Source organism: Ricinus communis, chromosome 1 (genome assembly GCF_019578655.1).
Source record: "Ricinus communis isolate WT05 ecotype wild-type chromosome 1, ASM1957865v1, whole genome shotgun sequence".
NCBI classification, from domain to species: domain Eukaryota; kingdom Viridiplantae; phylum Streptophyta; class Magnoliopsida; order Malpighiales; family Euphorbiaceae; genus Ricinus; species Ricinus communis.
Window position 1 is genome coordinate 35,172,160 of NC_063256.1, and position 19,780 is coordinate 35,191,939.

At 29.6% G+C, this 19,780-nt stretch overlaps 2 protein-coding genes across 2 annotated transcripts; both read left to right on the top strand.

The window, feature by feature from the left end:
- The first annotated feature begins 530 nt into the window (after window positions 1–530).
- Window positions 531–4,788, top strand: LOC8286589 (triosephosphate isomerase, cytosolic). The gene is made up of 9 exons (XM_048378604.1): window positions 531–691; window positions 1,018–1,093; window positions 1,733–1,856; window positions 2,427–2,511; window positions 2,664–2,796; window positions 3,188–3,282; window positions 3,632–3,710; window positions 4,331–4,413; window positions 4,507–4,788. Exons 1-9 carry the CDS (start codon window positions 653–655, stop codon window positions 4,555–4,557), a joined length of 765 nt encoding a protein of 254 aa, XP_048234561.1. The 5' UTR covers window positions 531–652; the 3' UTR covers window positions 4,558–4,788.
- Window positions 4,789–7,420: 2,632 nt separating this feature from the next.
- Window positions 7,421–8,174, top strand: LOC125370043. The gene has a single exon (XM_048373623.1). The coding sequence runs from the start codon at window positions 7,539–7,541 to the stop codon at window positions 8,172–8,174; it is 636 nt and encodes a 211-aa protein (XP_048229580.1). The 5' UTR covers window positions 7,421–7,538.
- Window positions 8,175–19,780: the final 11,606 nt, after the last annotated feature.

Here is a 19,780-nt window from a genome sequence, read left to right on the forward strand (position 1 = left end):
TTTCTAAAAAATTAAAAAAATATAAAATAAAAATTAGAACTGAAACTTTTCCAACATCAATTAATATAAACTCTAATTAGATTATAAAATTCAACTAATACATTATAATTAACTAAGTTATTAAATATGATGAATTTATTTTAAATTGAAAAATATAAAATATTGTTTAAGAAAAAGAAAAATATAAAATATAAAAAAATTATCTCAACTAGAATGAGTGTAAAATATTCCGGCTAAAATAACCGAAATTAAAAAAAAAAAAAAAGAATTTATGAAGATTTTGGTTTGAAGCAGAATATCTCAATCATCCCAAATTGAAAATAGAATTATTCTCATCCAATTTTAGATCCAATCACTTGGAGAGGTTGAACTAAAACCGGAAATGGTCTCTGCTATTCATGATCGGAACTGAAAAATGAAAATTAAAAAAGAAAAAAAAGAAAGTAAACAAAAGGGTAATATGGTAATAGCATAGAACAGAGAAAACTTGGACACCACTCACTCACTTCGGATGGATCAGTGGGCGAAAGTATCAGTATAAAATGGCTACTAGCCGGTCCAAAATCTGCGAGTTTGATCAGTGTTGTTGTGAGAGTTCTGCTTTCTTCTCGATTTTATCACCCAAATCCAAACTATTAGAAACTAATCAACTATGGGCAGAAAGTTTTTCGTCGGCGGCAACTGGAAATGCGTATGTTTCCGATTTGTTTTTGCTTCTTTCTACTTACGGTTTCACTTCTTTTAATTGTGTTTTCTTTTTTTGATAACTTTTGCTGTGAGATTATGCTGATCTTGAAATCTGATCACCATGAAATGACTTAAGCTATTATATATATAGTTTTTTAATATTTTATGATTTGTTGTGGATTTTATTAGATCTGATGGGTTTGAATCTGATATTCAAGATATGATTTTGTGTATGAAGCAATTTGATTTGTGGGTTGTGTTTTAATTTCATAATTAAGTACTGGGTTAGAGTTTAATTGTTAATTTATTTATGTATTTCGGTGTTTCCAGAATGGAACAACTGAGGAGGTTAAGAAGATTGTGACCACTTTGAATGAAGCTGAGGTTCCTTCTGACGACGTTGTTGGTAAAGTTCTTTCTTTTTCTTTTTCTTGTGGTTTGAAGATTTAAAGTGAAATTAGAATGGGAAATTATTTGATGAGATGTCTTGGCTCCCATGTGTCTTTTAATTGCCTGGATCCTTATTTTGTTTATATCTGTTGACTAACATATGAATTTTGAGCTTTGAGTTTTAAGTCACTTGTAGAATTTATTGATCATTCTGTTGTGACTTCATTGCACTGAAAGGATAAATATTGATATATGCAAATTCACCTCTACCTAAGCAAGTATGATTTGTGATTACTGAACCATTAGCAATCTGGATATTTTGTCCTATGAAACATTTCCCGGTAGTCTTCACTTTCAAAGAATGTGTGGAAAATTTGAATTTCATATACGTTATGGAGGTATAGAAGGAAATATATCATACTTGGTAGCTCTATACTTTTACATTGCATCTTTGCATAGGCCTTCATTCCTTGGGTCCATTTTATGTATATGCGAACGTGGGACGGTTACTTTACTTCATTTTACACTATAGTCAAGTTGTTTCCCTTAGTAATCAAGTTTTCCAACTCTCTCACTCGTCTTTCATGCGTATATGCAGTTTTATGTAATTTGATTTCAAGTTTTCTAATGGTGTTCTGTTTTTATGTTATTTCAGAGGTTGTCCTGAGCCCTCCATTTGTATTTCTTCCTTTGGTCAAAAGTTTATTGAGACCCGACTTCCAGGTTGCAGCACAAAACTGTTGGGTTCGCAAAGGTGGTGCCTTTACTGGGGAGGTTAGGTATGTCTTTGCTTTTATTTATTTTCTTTTCTAAAAAAAATAAAATTTTGGCAACAGTTTTCTGCTTTTGCTGTTTATCATGTGTTAGTGCTAATATTGTCTTGATGTTAACATTAATTTTAAATGCAGAGAAACTGCAAAAGAACTTTTGTATTTTATATAGATGAAAGTGGTTCTTTATGCCTTCTTTATAGGAGGTAGCCTTGTGGACTTTTCTAATCATCCAAGTTCTTATCTGCAATAGTGTGATGAACTGCTACTTTTATCTTCCATTAGGTAGATGTGCCGCATTTTAATTTGTAGTTATGATGATAAACTTTATGAGTTATAGTATAAGAAGATGAAGGTGTCATGTAATAATAGAGATCTTGTACTTCATGAGATCTATAGGCAAGGTTGTTCCAGGGAGCCTTTTCTTTCAATAGCGTCACTTAAAATTTGATCCTTGTATACATTTTTACTTCTTGCCAATTGCAATATTATTACCTTGTGTACACATGAAATGTGATATGGAATGCTTCTTTGTTTTGGTGTATGATTAATTGAAGTTGACTTGTTGTTTATGCACAGTGCTGAGATGCTCTTGAATTTGTCCATTCCTTGGGTCATTCTTGGACATTCTGAACGTAGAGCTCTTTTAAATGAGTCAAATGAGGTAAGCATCTCATTGCAATTGGCATATCTTGTCCCCTTAATCCATGCTGCTTAATATGCACAGCTCCTTAAAAGACTTATTATGGATATACCATAAATTTTTTTGTTTCTTTTGGGCTTTCTTAATTGCACAGCTTTTTTTTGTTATTGCAGTTTGTCGCTGATAAGGTTGCATATGCGCTTTCTCAAGGTTTGAAAGTGATCGCTTGTATTGGTGAGACACTCGAGCAAAGAGAATCAGGATCTACAATGGCTGTTGTTGCTGCACAAACAAAAGCAATTGCAGGTGCTTATTGTTGAAGATGCAAATTTCACTTTTGGGAAGTTGGTGCTGTAGGTTCTATATTAAGGATTAAATGATTAGAGTCTACTTAGCTGTCAATTGCATTTAAAAAAGATTTGAGTAGCTACTTTGTAACTGGAACCCGCAATTTTAGAAAGCTGACATATTTTCTAACATATGTTTTTTGGAAAATGATAGAATTTCTTCCTTTCTTTCTAACATATGTTCTCCTTTTGGGAAAATAGTAGAATTTCTTCCTTTATTTTCTTTTTCCTAGAAAATCACTTGCTTCTTACATAAGGGCTAAGCCATAATAAATTTATAATTTTCTGCTCATTTAACTTTCTCCATATATTATTACACTGATGAAGACTATCTTGTCATTCATTTGCAGATAAAATATCAAACTGGGATAATGTTGTTTTGGCTTATGAGCCAGTTTGGGCCATTGGTACAGGAAAGGTTGCAACACCTGCTCAGGCTCAAGAGGTAAGTCTAAAGTCGAGCGAGTTGTTTAATCAATATTCTGGATCATCATGTTTACGATCTTTTTCTACATTATATAAATTCCACCGGATTCTGTCCATGCTGGAATGTCACATCAATAACGATTGTTATTATGCCAAGTTGACAACTGTGGAAGTTATTTTTTTTTTTTTTTCCTGTCATTCATACTGCATTAGTTACGTGTCACTGATATGCTCACAGAGCTATGACCTGTTCTGCGTTGATATTATTTGTCTGCATATATAAGATACTGATTTGTTTGATGTTAAACAACTGGAGTACTTGACTCTGATTGCTTTTACTTCATTGGTGGATATTTTTTTTTTCCCAGGTTCATTTTGAATTGAGGAAATGGCTTCATGACAATGTTAGTTCAGAAGTTGCAGCATCTACTAGAATCATTTATGGAGGTAGCTATTTTTGCTGCCATCTAAACTTGATTGCTATTGTTAGATGTAATAATAATCTGCTAGTTATTATCCAAAAAGCTAGTAGCTTAGTAGTATAATTGGAAATCCCATATTGTTTGTATGAGGATTTGATGGCATGGTAGTCAAATCACATGCAATAGAGTGTATTATCTCTTCTTTTACTGAATTTTGAGGTTTTACTGCTATTCAATTGCCTTCGTTTGCTTTGTTGAGCAAGTTGCACTGTTCCAGCTCCAGATTTCTGGCCTTGACCATTTTCTTGCTGCTCCTGCTCCATCATAATATTATTGTGTTGAGTTTTCTTTTTTTGATAAATTGTCCTACTAATGGCAAAGCAAAAGTCCTGAAGAGGCTAAACTCAACTTTGCTGGTCGTATAAATTTGTTCTATGTTTTTTTAATTGTATTTTGACTGTTCTTGATGTGGGAGAAAGAAGGAAAATGGGGAAGGGGTGGGATGGTTCAAATAGACCCATAAGTAGCAGCACCCTACATTCATCAAGGAGAGGAGATACGCCCCTTTAAGGACTATATTGGCCAACTTGAATGATAAAACTTGCTTGCTTGAAATTGACTTCTGTACCTCTTTGCTCGTTGTAGGTTCTGTAAATGGAGCAAACTGCAAAGAGTTGGCAGGACAACCAGACCTTGATGGATTTTTGGTTGGCGGAGCTTCTCTGAAGGTGATTGTTTTCTTTGATAAGATTACTATAGTTTCTTATTTACCTTTTCTGATGTATTCAATCTAATGAATTACCCACATTTGCGATCATCAGCCGGAGTTTGTCAACATCATCAAGTCTGCGGCTGTCAAGAAGAGTGCTTGAGTTATACAACAGCTTTCTTTATATGAATGCCATTTTGTAACTGGGGCAAATTGTTTTCTGTCCCAGGAGCGGTCAGTAACCCTAGCAATAAGGATAAGAATTTGAATCTTTTGCTGTTGGATTTTATCCTGAATTCCTGTCCTGAGAGTTTATTGAGCATAGAAGTTGAAGTTTGGTTTTATTTGTCGCTTATGTTAGTTTGAAACTCAATAAAGCTCTAAATTATCATCATCCTTCGACTTTAATCGAGCATGAAACCAGGCTTGCGAGCAATGACCCTACTCTTGGTGGTATTTTTCTTTAATGGTGGAAACTGGAGCTGTCAAGTTAAATGAGTTGCAGCATTTTTCTTCAGCTTCTACTTGGAATTGGATACTAGTTAATTGCAGAGTAAATTTTAGGAGAAATGGGGTATGCATGCTTTCATAATCTAAACCATATTAACGTAATGCTGTGTTGTCCCGGTGTTTAGTAATTTTTTTGAAAGATTTTTATGGTGCGTATGCCTTTATTTTTTCTGCTTCTTTTGCAAAAATGCCGAATGCCATTGAAACTTAGTTTTGGATGCCATGTCCCTTGGTTTTAGGGCTTTTCCAAGATGAATCAATTAATTAATTATAGCTATTAGATCTTTAATCTTTACTTTTTACTATTAAACTATATTATCTACTTCTTGCTAAATAAGTAATCCGCTAAATAAAATGAAAGAAGGTAACCATTAAAATATAGGGTAATTACTATTTTTTTTTTTATCTTTTATATTATATTAGTTATTTAGTAATTTTTAAAAATTATATTTTTTTATATTATAATTTTATACTAAAAAATTTTCTATGAAGTTTTTATTAAATAATTATTAATTGAGTTTAATTTTATATTATTTTATTATAAATTATCGCTTATATATCTTTTATCTAAAGTTAAATTAATTAAAAGATTAAATTGATACAAAAATTTAATTTAATTATTAAGTAGGATTGCATAAAATTATTTTTTTTATTCACAGGAGGTCTAATGGGCGGTAGGCTTCGCAATAAGGAGTAGCTATTTTTTTACATTCGTCATAAAGACGAAATCTTAAGAGCAATTGCTCTTGCCACTTGAACTAGACCTTAAATATAGGATTGCAAAAGTTAACTAAGCCGATCAAATAAAACTAATTCAATTCAATTTAAATTAAAAATCATGGTTTAAGTTATTTCATGATCGGTTATAGTTCTAAATTATAATATAATCAAGAGAAACGAAAATTCTCTCTACCTTGGCCATCATAATTGATCAAAGGAATACAAAAATCAAGAACCATAAAGGATCGAATAAAGAAGTAACCTCTTTAGCTAATCTATCTGCAATTTTCTTAGAGGGAATCAGTTTCCAACCAGAAATATAACCAGCCAAGATGAAAAGCTCTATCAACAGCATAAGTAGCGGCTTTGATTTCTGACATTGTAAGCATAAGAAGTGCCAAGAGGAAGAGCAAAGCAACCCTTAACAAAGCCTTTATAGTTTCAAAAAAGTTTACCCACTGCTACAACACTTTGAGGGCCAAAAGTCGAGCCATCAATACTAATCTTCAACCAATTGGAAGGAGGAGGATGCCATAATACTAGAATATAACTGAAGGAGCTTTGCGGGGGTCTCAAACTAATTATTCTATGTATTGGAGTTTTTTTGTATGTTATTTGATCTTTACTAACTTTTTGAGAATATTTCATTCCAAATTGTTTGTGCTAAGAATTTCAAGTTCACAACTCTGAATTTGTATTTTCTTTTTATAGTATTGTTAAGGTTGATTGTTATTCGGTAATATGATTTTAATTTGATATTTTATTAAATTTTATACGGTCTTTTCAAATTTTTTAATTTATGTACTTATTTTTTCATTAAATCGACCAAGTCAACTATTCAAACCGAGTCCAAATAACTTTAGTTTGATTATATTTTAATGTTACTTGGCTTGGTTAAGAGTTAAAATATTTAAAAATCGACTTTATTAGTTTAGTTAAAAATATTTACTCTAAACCGACCAAATGAGACCATAAAACCGTTATCAGTAAGTATCAGGCTCTTTTAAACTTATTTTTAAATTAAAATAAAATAAAGTTTTATTTTTAACAAAAGACAGTTTTAGTATCTGTATAAAAGTAATTCATTAGTATTTTTTTATTTACTTTAATTTCTAGCATAATTAAATTCTAATAAAATGTAAATATTTTAAAAGTACTTTGATTTATCAAAAGATTAAAATTTATATAATATAATTTTAAATTATCAAAAAAGATTAGATATTATTTTTATTATTAATTTTATTATAATAGAATTGTAACTTTAATTAGAGCAGCATCCATTGTAGCACCTTAGAACATGCTTAAAAGAAACAAACTGAAAAGAAAAAACTAATGCTAAATTATCGCAAATAACCAAATGAAGCTGAAAAGACTGCAGTAGACCATTCATCACAGTAAGACAACCACTTTCCACTTCTAAGCTTAAGAAACAGATATCCAGAGCCATCTTCATACCAAATAAAATTGACATTGCTTCAGCCAACTCTGGTGACTCTTCCTCTTTCCGCCATACTGCAGACCCCATAACCTCAACATTGTCATTCCTGAACACGGCCCGGAAACCAATCTTGTTAGAGCCGAAAAAGTTGGCATCAGAGTTTGTTGAGATTTTGAGTTGTTAGGGTTGTTAGGATATGATAAGTATTTATCTTTTAAATTTAGGATATGATAAGTATTTATCTTTTAAATTTAGGATATGATAAGTATTTATCTTTTAAATTTAGAGTCTAGCTATTAAGAGTTTGTTATTTAGTTTCTATCAAAGTCTTACATATAAGTATAAATAAATATAAGGCTGATGTATCTCTTTTTGATATCAGAATACAATAATGAAAACCTAATTCTTAGGTTATTTCTTTCAAGTTGGTATCAGAGCCTACAAAAAAAAAAAGGCTTTGAAACACTTAAAACAACATGAGTGGTAGAGATGGTGAACCATCTGGATCGAAACCTATTATCATTCAATCTGAAGGAGCATTCAATGCAGGAATTACGCTTACAGAATCAAATTATGATGTATGGTCTCAACTAATGGAAATGCATATTGCTGAAAGAGAAAAGCTTTCCTATATTCGGGGAAAAACAAAACCACCTGCTGAATCAGAGGATGGGTATGAAAAGTGGTATGCTGAAAACCAAAAGGTGAAAAGATGGCTGCTAATGTCTATGAGTCCAGAGATTATGAAGCGATATTTACGCTTATCCACTGCCCATGAAATCTGGACTGCTTTATCAAAAGCTTTCTATGATGGCAGTGATGAGTTGCAGCTCTTCGCCTTAAACCAGAAAGCATTTGCAGCCAAACAGAATAAAAGATCTCTCTCTGAATATTATGGAGAACTAACTGCAATTTTTCAGGAATTGGATCACAGAGACAAAGTGGTAATGAAGGATCCTGATGATGTGGTTGCGTACAAAAAATCTATTGAACGACTACGGGTGCATATATTTTTAGCTGGACTGGATGATCACTTTGAGCAGGTTTGCGGAGAAATCCTACGTCAGGAGTCTACTTCAGGCCTAGAAGAAAGCTATGCCCTGATTCGATGAGAGGAAAACCGCCGTGTAACATTAAAAGGAGACTATGGAGACTTCGATGCTGCTGTTATGGTGATTCGCAACAAGTCAAAGACATCTATTGGTATTAAAAAGTCCACACAAAAATGTACTCATTGTAATAAGTCAGGCCACATCAAAGATTGTTGCTTTGAGCTTATAGGCTATCCAGATTGGTGGGATCAGAATCGAGGATCACAAAGAAGGAAAGCTAAGAATTCCCTGATTTCCGCTGTTGCTGAAACCAAAACAAGTGAGGACAATATTGAATCAACTTCAACATTAGTAGCAACCACAAGCAAGGAAGGTAAGGTGTTTAATATTTCTACATCTGTTTGTGATAATACATGGATAATTGATTCTGGTGCTTCAAATCATATGACCTTTGATTCTGGACAGGTTAAGAAACTTAGACCATCCTTACAAAAATCTGTTTTGATAGCAAATGGTAATGAGGTTCCAATTATTGGAGAGGGATCTATTACTGCCACCAATTCTTTAAATTTAGACTCAGTTTTAATTGTTCCATCATTAAATTACAGCCTTTTATATGTTTCCCAAATAACATCAGCTTTGTCTTGTATTGTTATTTTTTGGTCCAATTTCTGTTGTTTTAAGGATATCCAAACGAAGCAGACGATTAGCTGTGGTATTAGGCGAAGGAATTTATACTACTTGGACATGCAATCGAATACTTCTTCCAAGTTGCATCATGCGTTTGCAATGGATGGTCCAAAGAAGGAAAAAAATGAAGCAGAAATCTGGTTACAACATAGACGACTAGGGCATGCTTCTTTTGGCTACCTAAAAAAGTTATTTCCTGGTTTGTTTAACAACATTGATGTTTCTATTTTTCGTTGTGATGTTTGTGAACTTGCCAAGAGTCATCGAAGCTCTTTTTCATCAAGTTTTAATAGAGGTCATTTACCTTTTATGATTGTTCATTCTGATGTTTGGGGTCCATCTAAAATTTCAACTTTGGGGGGATCTCGTTGGTCTGTTACTTTTATCGATGATTGCACAAGGATGACTTGGGTGTGCTTAATGAAATCTAAGAGTGATGTGAGTGCATTATTTCAGAAATTTCATACACATGTTAAGACTCAATATAATGCACATATTCAAGTGCTTCGCAGCGATAATGGTGGTGAATACCATAACTCTGAATTGAAGCATTATTTGGAAGAAAATAGAATTGTCAATCAAAGTACATGTGTTTATACACCCCAACAAAATGGGGTAGCTGAAAGGAAGAATAGGCATTTACTAGAAGTTGTTCATGCCTCATTGCTTCATGCAAAAATGCCATTATCATATTGGGGAGAAGCTCTTACTTCTGCTGCATATTTAATTAACCGAAGTCCTTCATGGACTCTTGATTTTCAGACACCTTTTCAGGTTCTTAATGATACTACAACTGCTCCATCAACATCAAACTTACCTCCTCGTGTCTTCGGCTGTGTAGTATTTGTACATATTCATAAACATCACCGCCATAAGCTTGCTCCTCGAGCAATAAGATGTGTGTTTCTTGGATATGCAACAAATAAAAAGGGGTACAGGTGTTATCATCCTCCAACTCGACGTATGTTCATATCCATAGATGTAGTCTTTCATGAAGATGTGATGTATTTTGAGTCTGAATTTTTGGAGGAGAGACATGAAGAAATTCAGACATTAGATTATCAATTTCAGGAGGAGTATGAAGTGGTTGATAATGGTGTTGGTGATCACTCAGAAAATCATGGGATACGTATTGAGCAAGAAGATCTAACTCCATCGATTGAAGAAGAGTCCTCAAGTGAAGAAGACCCTGAATCCCAAGCTGAAATACCACGCCAATCACCTGCTGAAGATATTCCTATTCTTGAACCCGATCCACCGAGAAAACAATTACCAGAACGATCCACCAGAGGTATTCCTAAACTTAGTTATGAGCCTGAAATTTCTAGTATAGTTTAATACCCAATGAGTCATTATGTGTCGAATCATAACCTGTCAGAATCAAATAAGTCATCACAAATCAATTATCTGATCTATTCCTAACAAAGGTGCAGGAAGCTTTATCTGATCCAAAATGGAAAGCTGTAATGAACGATGAAATGAAAGCCTTGCAAAAGAATGAAACATGGGAGCTTGTTGATTGTCCAGTAGGAAAGAAACCAGTAGGGTGTCGTTGGGTCTACACCATAAAGTATAAAGCAGATGGCACAATCGAGCGATTCAAAGCAAGATTGGTAGCAAAAGGATACACTCAAATCTATGGGATTGATTACACTGAAACCTTCTCTCCTATAGCTAAAATCAGTACTGTGAGAGTGTTATTATTCTTGGCTGCAAATTTGGATTGGTCATTACAGCAGTTTGATGTTAAGAATGCTTTTTTACATGGTGAATTATCCGAAGAAATCTATATGGAGCTTCCACCTGGATGTATGTCAACAATGCAGAATAGGAAAGTTTGCAAGTTGAAAAAATCGTTGTATGGACTGAAACAATCTCCACGGGCATGGTTTGGGAGATTTTCAAAGTCTATGAAAGCTTTTGGATATCATCAGAGTAATGAAGACCATACCTTATTCATAAAGAAGGCAAATGGGAAGATCACAGCTCTCATTATATATGTGGATGACATGGTAGTTATAGAAAATGATCCAGAAGAGAGGAAGGCATTACAAGAATACTTGTCCAAAGAGTTTGAAATGAAAGACCTGGGTTGCTTGAAATATTTTCTTGGGATTGAAGTTTCAAGATCAAAGAAAGGAATTTTTCTGTCTCAAAGGAAGTATGCATTGGATTTATTGCATGAAACTGGAATGTCAGCATGTCAACCAGTTGACACACCAGTTGAGGAAGGCCTGAAGTTGTGCATTGAGGTAGACCAAGTACCCATTGATAAAGGAAAATATCAGAGACTTGTAGGAAGATTAATGTATTTAGCTCACACAAGACCTGATCTTGCGTATGCTTTGAGTATTGTTAGCCAATTCATGCATAATCCTGGAGAAAGACATATGAATGCTGTCATAAGAATCTTACGGTATTTGAAGTCTACACCTGGAAAAGGAATTTTGTTCACTCAACATATAGATTGGCAAAACATAGAGGTTTACACTGATGGTGATTGGGCTGGATATTTTTCGTTTGTGGGTGGAAATCTTGTGACATGGAGAAGCAAGAAGCAAAATGTTGTTGCCCGGTCTAGTGCAGAGGCTGAGTTCAGAGGAATGGCTGTTGGTGTGTGTGAAGCCTTATGGTTAAAACAAATTTTGGAAGATTTAGGTTACGCACTGAGGCAGCCAGTTAGATTGTATTGTGACAATAAAGCAGCACGTGATATAGCTTATAATCCAGTACAGCATGATCGGACAAAGCATGTAGAGGTTGACAGATTTTTTATCAAAGAGAAGTTGGATGAGAATATCATAGAATTGCCTAAAGTATGTTCCGAAGATCGGTTGGGATATCCTTACCAAAGCGATTTCGAGTCACATGTTCTTTGTTCAGGCAAGTTGAGCATGTATGATATTTATGCACCAACTTGAGGAGGAGTGTTGAGATTTTGAGTTGTTAGGGTTGTTAGGATATGATAAGTATTTATCTTTTAAATTTAGGATATGATAAGTATTTATCTTTTAAATTTAGAGTCTAGCTATTAAGAGTTTGTTATTTAGTTTCTATCAAAGTCTTACATATAAGTATAAATATAAGGCTGATGTATCTCTTTTTGATATCAGAATACAATAATGAAAACCTAATTCTTAGGTTATTTCTTTCAAGTGAGTTAAGCTTGATTCTACCAGGCAATGGGAGCTGCCAACATTGGTGTCTCTGTCCACAGTTGTTGTTAGAAGCCTCTGCACCCCATTTGCAAGTTGATACTCTGATAACAGGCCCAATGCCATCTGTATAACTCCCTCATCCGAAGTATTCTTTTCTTCGAAGCGCCATTTATTTATTCTTCACCTCCACAACGCCCATGGGTATTTGTGTGAAGTGAGACGAGACTTAGAAGGAATTTGGTTCACGGGTTTTGTGAAATTCATAATTGTTTATCACTACTGAACAACTATATTAAAGTATTTGGTAAAGACTAAAGAATTAGCAACTGATAGCTAATTTAGTCCTAATCAGTTGTTGATTGTATCATTTCTATTTTATAATTTTTTCTTTATCAGCTGCTAGCTGATTTAATTTTTTATTTATTCAGATAATATTATTTAATATTTTATTTTAGGTTGGTCTCGTATAATTAATTTTTTTATTATTTATAATAAATAATTATCATTTTAAAATTATATAGTTAGATATTTATGATATTTATAATTATGGCATTTAAAATTAGAATTTTTTTATTAGTGCTAAAATAATTTTTATAAATATCTTAATAATAAATATAATTGGGCTAAATAAAATTAACTATAACATTTTTGTTATTATAAATTATTTTTACCAAATTGTATCATTGAAAATAGTATAATAAAATAAAATATATTTAAAAATAAACTATAGTTTAAATGGTCATTTAACATATTAGCAGCAACAACTAATAAAATTATTACCAAACAGTTTAATTTATCAACCACCAGCTACCAGCTATCAGCCACTAACTACCAGCTGCATTAACAGACCTTTATTGACGCATTATTTCTTTATTCACCCACTATAGCAGGTCACATCTAGAAACATAAAATACAACCGGTGTGTGATAGAATAACTCACAATTTAGGAGACTCATTAGTATATTGACTGGGATTAAAGAAAAAAAAACTATTAATTTCAAAATAAATGGAAACTAAAACCATTAATTTCTCTCCTTATAATGATTCTCCTTTTAGTCCCAAATATTGGGAGCAAGAGAAATCAGGTATCTGCACACTCATGCAGTGATGAAAACGGATACCGTACCCACCCATTTAATGCTATTCGAATCCGAATCCATTTAAACCATACTTAACTAAATCCGTCCCAAATCCGTTTAAGAAGTGGCTCTTGTAAGCTGAACCCGTCTCAAATCTTAATAGGATTACCCGCAAACTACCCGAAACTGATTAAAATCCGTTTAAATTAAATGACTGTTAAATAAATCTTATGGGTATTTAAATGGGTAGCAGGTACCTATCCATGAAAATCTATTTATATGAATATATGGGTAATTAAATAGGTACTCATTTACTGAACCTGTTTACAATAATTTAAATAAATAAAAATAAATAAAAAATAACAAAACATGAACTAATCAAGTCTAAGTATTCAACATTAGATATTCGATATATTAATACAAACCAATCATAAATTTAATAAAAATTAAAATAATATTGTAAATAATAAAAACTAAATAAAATGCAATACCACTTTTGAAAAAAAAAAAACACCCCTTGCTTTTGATTGGAATCTATTGCTTATAATAAATATAAAAAATATTTATACTAAATGAATTGTTAACTAAAAAGCAACAGTTAATTCAAATAAAAAGTACAAATGAAAATCTAAAACTAAACCTAAGTTATTGGTTCAGCTGATTAGAAATCTTACATAATCTTGGCATAATATATCTAACAGCCCTTGGTTTTGATTGGAATCTATTGCTTATAAATTGTGAATTTTGGACAACCGTATTTTAATATTTGAGACTAATATGCAAGTCATTTTCATAAGGTTCAAACTTTGGGAATTTCACCCGCAGCCTCAATCATTAGAGCTTGGAGGATATTGACACAAAAAACTAGAGATGAACACTGCATTCCTTTGAAAGTTTTCAAAATACATTCCACCATCCACGAGTCTGTAGAATAAAGGCACATTAACAATTCTGTTGTCCATGAAGAATCTTAGACATAATTTGTAGAAAAAACAAATTCCAACAATTTATCATTTTACACTATATTGGTCCAACATAACCAAAAACCTAGAACGACAAGAATCTGTCCAAGCATTCTGTTCTAATTTCCAAAACAATAATAGAATTCGAAGTCAAAATGACAGCCACAATCAAAATCGTTAATTCAAGAACCTTTGGCAAACATCTATTTTGACAAAGTTGTTTCCTTCCTAGCTTAACTTACCTGAGGAGACGGAGTAGCGGCTGAAAATGACGGCAGCAAGAGCGACGCTACCTGCAGCAGCGGCGACATGAATGGCAGTAGCAATAGAGTGAACGACGGCATAAAGAAGAGAGTGGGTGGTGGAGGTTTTGAGAGGATTGAGTTGACGTGAGTTGGAGACAAGAAGAGGATAATAGAATTAGGGTTTATTTGTCTTAGATTTTCTTAATTACGTAGTTTAACTCAGAACTATATAGTTTTATTTAGTTTTTTTTTTTAATTTTATTTTGGTACATTAAAACTACATAAATTTACTCAGAACTATGTAGTTTTATTTAAGTTTTGTTTAGTTTGGTACATCAAAACTACGTAGTTTTATTTAGATTTTTTTAGTTTGGTATATCAAAATTACATAATTTTACTTAAAAAAACTATGCACGTAGTTTTACTTAAAAGTTAATAATTTTGCTTAAAAGTACATAGTTTTATTTTTAATTTATATGTAATATGTTTCTTTATTTATTAATAAAAAATTTATTGAATTCATATAATGATATTTTTATTTTTATATAAATATTAGATTTTAATATTATAAAAATAAAAATCAAACTAGATAATATATCCAAATTTTAAAAAATTATCTTATATTTCTAGATGTAATAACACAATACATATACTTATTAATATAGGATTTTAATAATAAAAGTGGAGATCTATTAATTAAAATTAAAAACTTAAGGTTAAAATTTAAATTCTACTATATAATAGTATGGTATAAGATTCTTTTATATCACATTAATTAGTTAAGAGATAAAAAATTAGCCAAGATTATTTAATAAACATGATTAGTGTTATACTAGCACTACATAATCATAAGTTAATAACGCTAATATATTAGGTTGAGCAATATAATAATTTTTTAACGTGATATAGTATAATATTATTTTATATTTTAGTATAATATAGTACTATATGTATAAATTATTAGCAGTTATAATGATTGATAACATAGTGTTGATTTTATTAAAAGAGATTAATAAAAAAATCATATTATATATGTTGTGTGTGTATATATATGTGTATGTGAATATATATATATGTACGTGTCTTTTCTAAAAAGAAATATTAAATGGCTTAATGGTGGAATGACTTTGTTTTTTATAAAAATTCTAAGTTTCAATATATATGGAGAATAAAATAATAAAATAATTATTAACGGGTCTAATAGGATAGAGATATCCGTTTAAATAAACGGGTAGCAGGTAGCGAGTCAGGTACTCTATACCCATATTCGTTTGTATAAACAAGTTCGGATAATGAATATCCGCGTGATCAAATCTAAACTCGATACAAGTATTAAATTTAAATCTCTAACCTATTCCAAATCCATTTATAACTATTCAAATATCTAGAAATACCCGACTCACTGCGATGCGTACGCTCACACACTTCCTATAGTACATTTCAATTCTTGGTTGATTTTACGATTGGTCTTATCTATTAATTAATAATAGTATTTCACCTTTGTACAATTGTCCATGCAAAAGCTATTTCATATTTGGTATTTTGAAAGATTCTTTAGGAAATAGTCAAATTTTAAACCCCACATGAATTTGATTTTTAAATTATTGATTTAATAATTAAAGTTGAATTTACATGTTTAAATAATTAAGTTATCATTTTCTAGATTGAAATTTTCATATTTACAATTAATGATATGTAACTTTTTCTTTTTTCTTAATTTGTTGTCACAAGTTGATGAATGGTTGATAATCTTTTAAAATAAATTTAGTACTCTATTCACACGTTCCATAAATTTATTGTATTATAAACAATTTTACTGATTAAAAAAAATTAAAACTACATTTTTATTAAAAAAATATAAATTAAATACCTGTAGTAAATAATAAATTAACATAAATAATTATTAAATATATTTTATAAATTAATATCTTAATTATATTTGTATAATGCATTAATATACAATAAATATGAAAATCACACATTATCTATATGCCGCTATATAATATATAATAAAAAAAAATCTTATACAATTCTTTATAGATAGAAAACAAATATAAAATAAGAAATGAGAACGAAATCTAATATATTAAACTGTATATGTCTTTTTCTTTTCTTTTTTCTTAAAATAATATTTTTTTTTTTTGTATATTAATGTAGTGGGGTTGGGAATACTGTCATGGTACTTTGTTAACTTAATCCAAAAATATAAAATATAAAAGAAAAATGATGTAACCAGAAATATCCTAATAAAAAATAAAAATTATCTATAATATAATATAATATAATATAATATAATGTACGGAAAGGTGCAATTTAGGTGGCGTCAATCTCGTGTACTACTCGACAATATTTTGCCACTCCTTTGACATATGCTTCATTTTCTAGAACATCGCCATCCTTTTATATATATATATATATATTTAAATTGATGGAGCTTATCATCGCATAATAATATTATTTATTTCTTCAAATATTATTAGTGAATAAATAAAAATTTCATAAAATTCGAATTTTTAATTTTATAAATACTAATTGGATTATTCGATAATTATTATTATTTTTTCTTTGAGCCATAAGAATTGTATTAGAAAATTTTATCATGAATTTTTTAGTATTGTGATCGATGATGATTTTTAATAAATTTTATATAATTATTAAAAAATATAACCTTATATACGATATTATAAAAAATTAAAATAAATTAAATTAAATTAATGAGATGTTATATAATTTTTAAAAATAAAATTATTTAAAGTGATATAGAAGAAATGAATTATGTGTAAATAAAGAAAAGTAGTACAAAGACTTGAGAAAATGAATGGGTGATAGAGTTAAGAATCCATTGATATAACCGATGGGGGATTCGAGAAGCATCTTGAACTAACACTTAAGCTTTCTTTGGGAAAAAAGAAAAAGAAAAGCTTTCAAATTCAAATAGAAATGGCAATAGAGCCGGTTGGGCTTTTTTCACTCTGTTTATAAAATAAAAATTAAAAATGAGAGTGGATCTAATTGAATAATATTAGATATATTATATTTTTAATTTTTAATATTTTAATTATTATTAAAATTTATTTATTTACTTATATTTTATAAATTAAAAGGATTAAAAGGTAAAAATGAAATAAAATAGCTTGAAATAATTTTTATTCTTTGCTAATTATATGAATAAATTATCATCTCTAATTCTAAATAAAATTTTAAATGAATTAAATTACTCATAAAATATTTAAAATTTTTAGTGTAATAATAATTTATTTAAATTTATTACTTTAAGTCTTTTAATAATTGAGTGTGAGTTCAAATTAAGAAAAAAAGAAAATCGATAAATTAGGTTTGTGAATTAATTCATTTTACTAACTTATTATGAGCTAATTTTTAAATCAAAATATAAAGAACTTGAAGTTCAGATTTTGTGGTTATTCTTATACTACTTATAAGATCATGCATAGACTTATATACTATAATAAATTATAAATATTATTGGTTTTTTTTTTATAAATTAATCAACAATTTAACTTTTGTCTTTGTAATCTAAAGTTACACGCTGACTAACTTTTAAACTAATTACTCTCTTTGTCCTGTAAATTATTCTCTTAGTCCGTTTAAAAAATATTAATTTTACTTAAAATTAAATATTTAAAATATATTTCATTTATTAATATAAATATTTATATTTATAATTAAATTTTTTATTTTAATTTGAGATTGTCCATCATTAAATAAATTTTTAAGTTTCAATGTAAATCTTTTATTATTTAAAAATTGACAATTCTACCGATATTTAAATTATCATATATTATTTAAAAATTTATTAAAAATATTATAGTGAAATATAAGTAAATATAATAACATTAATTAAAAAATAAATTTCTTATTCTTTATTCTTATATTATTTTTCACTTTTATAAGTAAATAGAATATATCTATGCAACTTTAATAAATAGAGATGGCGTTAAGTTAGTATTACATATGAAGCTAATTTTAATATTATAATCAATAAATAAAATAAATTTTAAATTAAAAATACAAATTAATAAAACTGAGCATTAACATAACATAAAATATGTTTTATATTTTATTACATGGTTTTCTATTTAGTTTTTACTCTATTGCTGATTTAATAATAATATATATATATATATATATATATTATATACTATATGATTTAAAATATTTAAAATTTATTAGAAAAGTATTAATTATTTTAATAATATATATATATATATATATATATATATATATAGATTAAATGAAAAATCATATGGTAATTTACTATAGTATAATTACTTGTAAAGCATTTAATGTGAAGAGAAAAATGAATCCAACTTATTTTCTACCAATAATAACATGAATTATAGAAAAATTGTTTCTTATTATATAGCATGCGGCGGGTCCAACTCCAATGAATATTATAAATTGAACTAAAAAAGATAATTTATATTGTATATATTAAGATAATTAATTGACATGAAAAATCTTTAATTAATAATTACGATTTTGAGTGTATAGGAGAGAGGGGCGGAACCCATTGATAGCGATGACCGGTTTTCCCACGATGGCTCAAACAAGCCGAGCCGAGCCGAGGCTGGCTCCTCTTGACCTTTTATTTTATATTTATTCTTGTCCAGAATTAAAGATATTTGTTTATCATGCACGTGTAAACTGTAGACCCATTGTCCAGATGGAAGACTGCAAATCTGAAGAGTCGAATCAATTTGGATAAATCACAAGTAATCAACATTTCTTGCAATTTTACCGTATATTATCGAAGTGATTATCAGTAATTAATATATTAGTTTATATATTATTTAAATAGTTCTGATGTAATTTTTCTGTAAATACTTTCGTAAGTTTTAGTTTGAAAATGATGTTTTTCTTTCTAAAAGATTCATAAGTGATTATTAATGGAATTGAAGTTACCAAAGTCTGAGGAATCGATATCAATTTGTGTCTAATTGCCCCACATATAGGCCCTTCAACTATATTTCCTAAATAAATCAGAGCCAATTCAAATTGATATTATAAAAGATTTGTTACAGAACGAATATATTTAATTTTTAAATAATTTATATCGTCAAGTGTACTGATTTCAAATCTCATTCCAATCAAATGATCCGCAGCCGCTAATAAGTTATATATATATATATATATATATATATATATACATATATATTTTTTTGAAATATATCACATAAAAAACTACAGAAAGAAAAAAATTTCAAAAATTAGTCTTACACAATAAATGGAGCCTAGAATTTTATTTTTTTGTCAGAAAAATAAAAATAAAAATAGAAAATAAACAAGAAAATAGTATTTGTTAGAGAATGAAATGGTATTTTCAATTAAAAATATTGAACTATATTGTAAAGATTTTCTTTAGTTCAAAAGAGAGAAAAAAAAAAGAACAAAGAAGAAGAACAAGTGGACCGTTGCGATTTTGATAGGGGTTCAGGTGAAATCATAAGGAGGGCATAGAGAATAATAATGAGGAAGCTTAGACTTACATATAGTATATATATACCATAATTA

Bases quoted from the DNA above. Each gene is read 5' to 3' on its own strand.
- LOC8286589 (XM_048378604.1), top strand. From the start codon at position 653: ATGGGCAGAAAGTTTTTCGTCGGCGGCAACTGGAAATGC. The intron at 1,857-2,426 runs GTATGTCTTTGC...GTTTATGCACAG, and splicing joins GCCTTTACTGGGGAGGTTAG to TGCTGAGATGCTCTTGAATT. The intron at 3,283-3,631 runs GTAAGTCTAAAG...TTTTTTTCCCAG, and splicing joins CACCTGCTCAGGCTCAAGAG to GTTCATTTTGAATTGAGGAA.
- LOC125370043 (XM_048373623.1), top strand. From the start codon at position 7,539: ATGAGTGGTAGAGATGGTGAACCATCTGGATCGAAACCTATTATCATT.